This window comes from Condylura cristata, unplaced genomic scaffold (genome assembly GCF_000260355.1).
Source record: "Condylura cristata isolate star-nosed mole 26May11 unplaced genomic scaffold, ConCri1.0 scaffold00057, whole genome shotgun sequence".
Lineage (NCBI taxonomy): Eukaryota > Metazoa > Chordata > Mammalia > Eulipotyphla > Talpidae > Condylura > Condylura cristata.
The window spans coordinates 45,151-51,855 of record NW_004567158.1 but is presented as its reverse complement, the minus strand read 5'-3'; the positions used below and the strand labels follow the sequence as shown (position 1 = coordinate 51,855).

Below are 6,705 nucleotides of genomic sequence, written 5' to 3'. Positions count from 1 at the left end.
GGCAAAAGCTGTGCAGAGATGTCCTGCACCCAGCAAGTCATCACGTGGGCACTCCTAAAGCTTGACCTTGCCAGCAACAAGTAGGAGCTTTAAAACATCCGATGACAAGAGCAAGACAAACTACAAAATGCCTCACCTGGGGCCCAGGAAAAGGAAAAATCTAAACACTCTCTGTGGGCCACAAAGGGGGGTGAAGGCACGTGACGTGTCGTGCTCTCAGGGAGAAAGACGCAGCCTCGGAAGGCGCCCGGCCCCCGAAGGCCCTAACAGCGGCAGTGCGATCCTGCTGGAAACCACAGGAGGGTTTTAAAGGGAACCAGTGAGCTGGCGGGCAAGCCCCTCTGGGCCAAAAGCAAGATGTCCGCGCTGGTTTCCGAGAGCCTGTTATGTAGCGACACACGATGCTGCTGTTCACTGAGCCGGTAACGTCAGCCCATGAACTGAGGCAGCAGTGACAGGGCCGATGAAACCTGGCCACTTAGTGTCAGCACCCCCTGCCGTTCATGCGACGGTGGCTGTCTCGCCGGTGTCAGACCCTGTTCTGTTCTGGGTGACTTTACTCCTGGGGAGCTGGCGCTTCTGTTGCACCCGATGAATTTGGTGTTTTGCTTTCATCGGGGAAAGCCTGGTGCTGGCACGGTCGTGCTAGCCTGGGATAAAGGTGTCTCAGCAAGGCACAAGAGGCAGCAGAGAGATGAAAACCACAGCTCCGGCGAGCGCAGGCGCACTGTGCGCGGGCAGGGAACGCGGGCAGGGTGCGGAGGCACGAGTCTGGCAGGGGAAGGCCGCTCGCAAGCCACGCGGAAGAGCAACGAGCCGACAGGAAGGCGGACCGATGGCTGCGCACCTCACGGAAGCAACCAGCACGCAGAGCCGCTCCAGCTCGTGACGGCCGCAGCCAGGACCGGGCCAGGGCAGCGGGGAGCTGCCATGTCCGTCCACCAGTGTTGGCGAGGCTGGGAGGTGCGGGCCCTCTTGCGCGCGTGGCAAGGCTCCTTGCGAGAGAAGTGGGCAGGTACTCCTTCCTCTTGTGCCCGGCGGCCCCAGTGAGGCGGCCCCCGGGTACCTGCGGGGAGAACTTCCACTGTCCCCGCCCAGGGCTCTTTCCCCTTTGCTGAGTGGCCCAGCCAGACCACTTCCCGGCCTCCCCGGGCAGGCGGTCGTTGCTCACCAGTGCCACAGCGAGGTGGGGATGTGTGTGGCGTCTGCGTCGCCACAGCTGTGGGCTTGTGTCCACGACGGGAAGTTGTAGCCGCTCAGCCTCGCCAGGCTTCTCACCACACCCCGCGCCGGCCCCAGGAGCGCGGCTCTGGAGCTGTGTGAGCAGTGTCGGTGTCTGGAGGCGCCTGGGCCCGGGCCTCAGGCTGGCGCTGAGAAGCCCATCCCCGCGTCTCTGAGCCCTGCACCGCGGCCGCCTGCTCCTGTCCCACGGGGCCTCGACAAACTTAGCGAAAATCTGCAGACGCCCGAATGTCCGTCCAGAAGGGGAGAGGGCCGAGGATCCCCCCACACCACCGAGCCGGCTGCAGGCGACCGAGACTTGCAAAACACGGGCCACTGCGAGCCAGACAGCGGAAAGGGAAACTGAGGCGGGTTTATTTTGAGATAGATTTTGGAATTATTTCAAATCTCCGAAGTCCATTTCCCAATGGCGACCTCTGGGATGTGACCTTGGCATCTAGCACTGGCCAAATACACTTCCCATGGCTTTCCACAGCCAGGTGGGTGCTGTGAGGCTTCTCAAAGAGGGGGACATCAGTTGTGCCCACACCCCACCCTGCTGGGCCCTCCCGCTGAGCTGTGCAGAGCGCCAAGTTTCTGTTCTTGGGGCTTCTCGGCACGCGGCCGCACCCAGCCACCCAGTCCCAAGGCACGCGCCGGCCTCGCCTGCTCCGAGCAGCACAGCCAGGAGCCACCCCGCAGTGCCCAGGGCTCGGGCCTCCTTCCGGCCCTCGGCCCTGCGGGCTCTCTCTGCCTACAGGGTGGGTGTGCGTGGGCTCCCCGGGCCCTCCATGTTCTCCGGGGTCCTGGCCCTCACCCCAGCTTATGTCTTGTATGTAAAAGAGGCCACCAGTCCCCAGTTCTGTGATTGTGGGTGATGAGGGGCCTCAAGGGGTGGCGGGCAGTGGTGGCCCAGCCCCGACGGGTCCTCCCGCACCCAGTGGATGATCTGGCCCGTCATCTCCACCGCTTCCCTCTGGGTGGAGGCAGATGGGCCAGGGGGGCTCAGGCTGCGGCTGCAGCTCACGGGGTCCCACCCTGTGCAGTAAAGGGGTGACGGGTGGGGAGGGAGCAGAGTTTTCCTGACCTGTCTAGCCTGAAAAAAGTCAGGGGTCATCGTTTTTTATAATATATATTTTATAGTCTTCTAATTCAAGCAACAACATGTGTACGTGGGAACCAATCCCAGCTCACCAAGGCGAAAACGGAAGTCACCCACGTGTCCACCTGGGAAGCCCTTGCCCTGGGCCCCGAAACCCGTGGGCAGGGCACACGCTGGCCTTTCTCCTCTTGGTTCGTGCAGGCCACCACGATGGCTGCGCTGCATCCTGCTGCGTCACCAGTCACGACAGCGCCCTGTAGTGAGGCCAGGGCAGCCCCACTTGTTGGCCGTTGCCATGAGGTGCGTGTTAACCCGGGACTCGAACCACCAGGGCAGCACAGAAAGCATCGTGTCCGCAGGGGCGGTGAGGGTGGAGCCCGACACTGTTCTGGAAGCTTCAGGCTAATGGGTCAGGAGACTGGGCGAGCAGCAAGCCTGCTGTGGTCTGCAGGTTTGTACCCTCCCAGCTCATCCCCAGAAAACCCTCCATGCGATGGCGTTGCACACGGGGCCTGTGTGGAGCCCCCGGGTGTAGACCTCACCAACGCAGAAAAGAGGCCCGGGCTGCCTGCTCACCCCATTTGCCAGTTGTGGACGCTGGGAGAAGGCCTGTGAGGAGGGCAAAGGGCCCCAACTAGACACAGGCCCTTAACCTTATGGTGCCAACCTAGCGGCACTTGAATCTTGCACTTCCAGCCTGCAGAACTGTGAGGAAGAAACATCTGCCATGAGGCCACGGCCTGTGGTTTTGCCACGCATCGCGGCCTGAGTGAACCAGGACAACGGCAGCCCTCCTTCCCCAGGTGGGCGGAGCTGGGCACAGATGGCCTGGGGCGGGGGAGTGCTGGAGCTGGGGCAATGAGGAGGCCTAGACACCAGCCCTACGGTGGGGTTGTGGGGACCATGAACTGCAAGGACGCCTGACTTCTGGGGGCCTCAAAGGAGGGTGGTGTTCCAAAGCTACCACATTCCGGAAGGGAGGGCACTATCAGGGCAGAAAGCCACCTCCTACTGCAGGTACGCAGGATCCTGAGAGGAGCCGGCTGTCCCCTCCCCACTGGGCCAAGGACTAACTGCCCAAATGGAGCTGTGGCCTTGCTTGGATGGGCACAGCAGAGCTTGCCACACGTTTTCAGGATGAGCAGGCGTCCACTCAGGAGCAAGCGTGTCCCGGAAGCGGCAAAACAGGTGATCACAGCTCCTCAGCCAACGGCTGCCAGAGGCGTCCGCACTGGGCATGGAGGCGGGCACTAGAACACCATGGATAGTCACACACCTGCCCAGAAGCTGCCCCTGAACACCCAGCACAAGGCGGGCGCCCTGCAGGGAAGCTGTGGGCTGCCGGGCTGCCTGCTGGAGGGGCCTCTGGCTCCTTTCCAGAACGTTGCTTCCTCCTGACCGGCACATCAAGGCCCATGAAGGCCCAACCCCAGCTCTCCTGGGACTTTTTCCGTGCTTCTCTCCAGGACCTGGGAGCCGACAGTGGTTGAGCCCCCACTTGCATTTAGGAGGGTCAGGAAGCCAAGGGTCTGATCTTCTTCTGAGGAAATGGTCAATGGGCAGTAAGCTAGCCACTGACCACCAAGAGGACCCCCACCCCTGACCCAGAGATGCCAGTTGATGCTCCCACTCTGGAACACTCATGTCAGCCCATTTGCAGTAGAGAGACGCCTGGTCTGCCGGTGTGGAATTCAGGCTGCGGGGCAAGGCCCAGCTGGGGTGAGGGCACGTGGCCAGTGACAGCCTTCTTTGGACTTCCAGAAAAGTCAACCTGCTCATCGGGCACCTCTCACCTCCAGCTGGGGTGGGAGGCAGCAAGGGAAGAACCACTGAAGGAAGCTTCGAGAAGGCCAGCGCCATTGAACATATGTTTATTGAAATCTACTTGAGGCAAGGCACTGTGCTAGATCTGGTGGGGACTCAGACGGAGGGGCCGCCCCTGTCTTCGTAAGAGCTCACAATCTGCCGGGTGGGGGCGTGGGGCGAAGCGCTAGTGCAAGGCTGAGGATAGTAAGTGCCGTAACACAGACGAGTTAGGGTCGGGAGAGACGAGAGCACGCAGCAGCCACACGAGGTGGCTGCATGGGGCTGGGCTACTGCACTGACAGGCGGGGGTGCCGAGGGCCGGCTTCCGAGAGGCCGAGGGCCGGCTTCCGAGAGGATCTTCCTCTTGAGCGTGAACACACAGCCCGGGCTGAGCGTGGCGGCAGGCGAGCGGACCAGCGCTAGTGGGCCGTTGTGCCGCAGCTGCAATGGCGGGAGGCGCCTGGACGCATTTCCTGGGGCAACACAGGGTCGCGCAGAAAAGCGGCTGGCGAGGTGTCGCTTCTCACCATCTTAGCAAACAGCAGGCGCCGCATCAAGCAGGCGTTGACGGCCAGGTGGGACTCGGCCAGAACAGGGGAAGCAGCAGCCTCGGTTCCCAATGCGACGAGCCCTTGACAGGCTGGGAAAAGGGAGACCCAATCAAGCTGCCCCAATCAAGCTGCCTCAAGTCTAGGGGGTGTGCAGCAGGGACACAAGTGGCCCAGGTGGTGGTCACAGGAGGCCAAGGACGAAACTGGGCCAGGCTCCCTAGTGGTGCTGGGGTGGGCGCTGCACTGGGGAGCCAGGAGCCCACAAACCTTCACGTGGTGCCACTCGTGGGGGCAAGTGCACTGAATGTGGGTGACCCCCTCCTCCTTCCAACATCAACTGGAAACTCCCATCGCCCCTTGTTGGCACTTCACAGCAGAGCCTCCATGGGCGGCCCGATCACATCCAAGCAGCGGCTGCGCTGAGCCGGACCCAGCTCTGGCTAAGGGGTGTGGCCCGAACCAGGGCTCCTGGGAGGCAACACCCCTGAGCTCAAGTAAAGACACAGGTAAACAAGTGCTTTCTTTTGCAAATTCTAGCAAGTATTTAAAACTAACAAAAGCAACAGGAAGAGTCTTTCAGAACAGAAGAAAGGATCTATTTCTAACAATAGCTGCATTCTCTGCCCAACTGCTCTTCGCTTCCCTGGCAAAGGAATCTGATGAAGAGAATGGAAATGAGGTAGGTACACCAATGCAGAGACAAGCACACACGACAGGAAGCTTGACGCACACCACACCTGACGCGGCGGCACACCGAGAACACGCGGCCCACTCTGGCAGCAGGGCCAAAAGCTGGGCCAGGTGGAACTGCAGGCCACGTGGAGGCCACGGGCTGTGGCCAGAAAGCAGACCTCACTGCACACACAGGGACAGAAAAGCCACGATCTTAGTGTTAACTCTAGAAGACGGTTTGAGAGAAAGTTCTAGAACCGAGAACGGAAAACAGTAAAGGCAAGCAGGGCAGGAAACCAGGATGTGTGTCCTGGCTGGGCAAGATGGGACGTGATGACCCGCTTAATACTGTGTCTGGAACCTGTTGGAAACCCGGCCAGACTCGTGGAGGAAAGGGCAGAGCCCTTCCCGGACAAAATGCCAGCCTTGCCCTGTGGGTGTCAGGACTGGATCGCACGCGGCGTAACAGCTGGAAAGAGAAAACTAATGCGATGAGGAAGTGATTTGGACGAGAACCGGGGCCGCAGAGCGACAGGATCACTGTGCGGCGGGTGCTGTGGTTCCTCTCCAGCGCAGTCAGCGTGGAGATGCAGGGTCACCGCTATGACCCTGAAAGTCCTTTCAGCTAAGGTCACTGGAGTCCGGCAGGACCCTGCTTTCCAGGAGGGGGAGCTGCGGGACGTTCCCCTTCAGCCTCAGTGGTCCTGTCAAGGGTGAGGCTCTGCAGCCCCAAGCGCCCCCCAGGCCTGGCTGGGAAGGCACACCGCGGCCCTATGGGCTGGCTCCCGGCGCAGGCTCTGGGTGTCCCCAGAGGGGGCCAATGTCCTGGCCAGCCCATGCTGCCTTCTTCCTGAGGGAGGCTGCTGGCGAGACAGCCTAGCTCCAGGAGGACCAGCTTCTATTTCTCTGCCACACAGGCCGTCAGAAGGGCATCTTTGCCCTCCAAACCCTTGTTTAAGTGCCCCTCTCGGGCACATCACCACCCAGGCTCGGGGTGGCTGGCTTCTCTTGCTGTGACATGCACGTCATCAGAGGGCCACACCGGTGCTCTGATGCCCATCTCAGGCACGGCTGCAGGAAGTGACATCAGAGCCCGAGGGTGAATGCCCCCCTAGGTGCCAAAAACAAAAGCCACTAAATCAACCTCGCTAGTTCTGGAGTCACTGGCCGGGGGATGAGCCACGGCCGGCGGCAGTGCGTCGTCTTATGTTCGAGGTGTCTCTGGGGCGGATCTGCTTTCAGGCATTGAATCCACTCCAGGCATGGCCAAGGCTCCCAGGAGCCCAATGCTCAGCCAGTGGCTGTCGAGACCAAGTTTGGGCCACCCATTGACTCGGGGTGGCCCAGCCCTGC

General features: G+C 61.2%; 1 protein-coding gene across 1 annotated transcript in view; it reads right to left on the bottom strand.

Moving 5' to 3' along the window:
* Positions 1-2,044: 2,044 nt before the first annotated feature.
* Positions 2,045-6,705, bottom strand: part of ZNF275 (zinc finger protein 275) — a 38,011-nt gene continuing 33,350 nt past the window's right edge. The window contains exons 6-8 of the mRNA XM_012734458.1: positions 4,657-4,769; positions 4,430-4,570; positions 2,045-2,197 (exon numbers count right to left, since the gene is read on the bottom strand). Of these exons, the coding sequence (XP_012589912.1) occupies positions 2,045-2,197; positions 4,430-4,570; positions 4,657-4,769 (407 nt within the window). The remainder of the gene's footprint in view (positions 2,198-4,429; positions 4,571-4,656; positions 4,770-6,705) is intronic.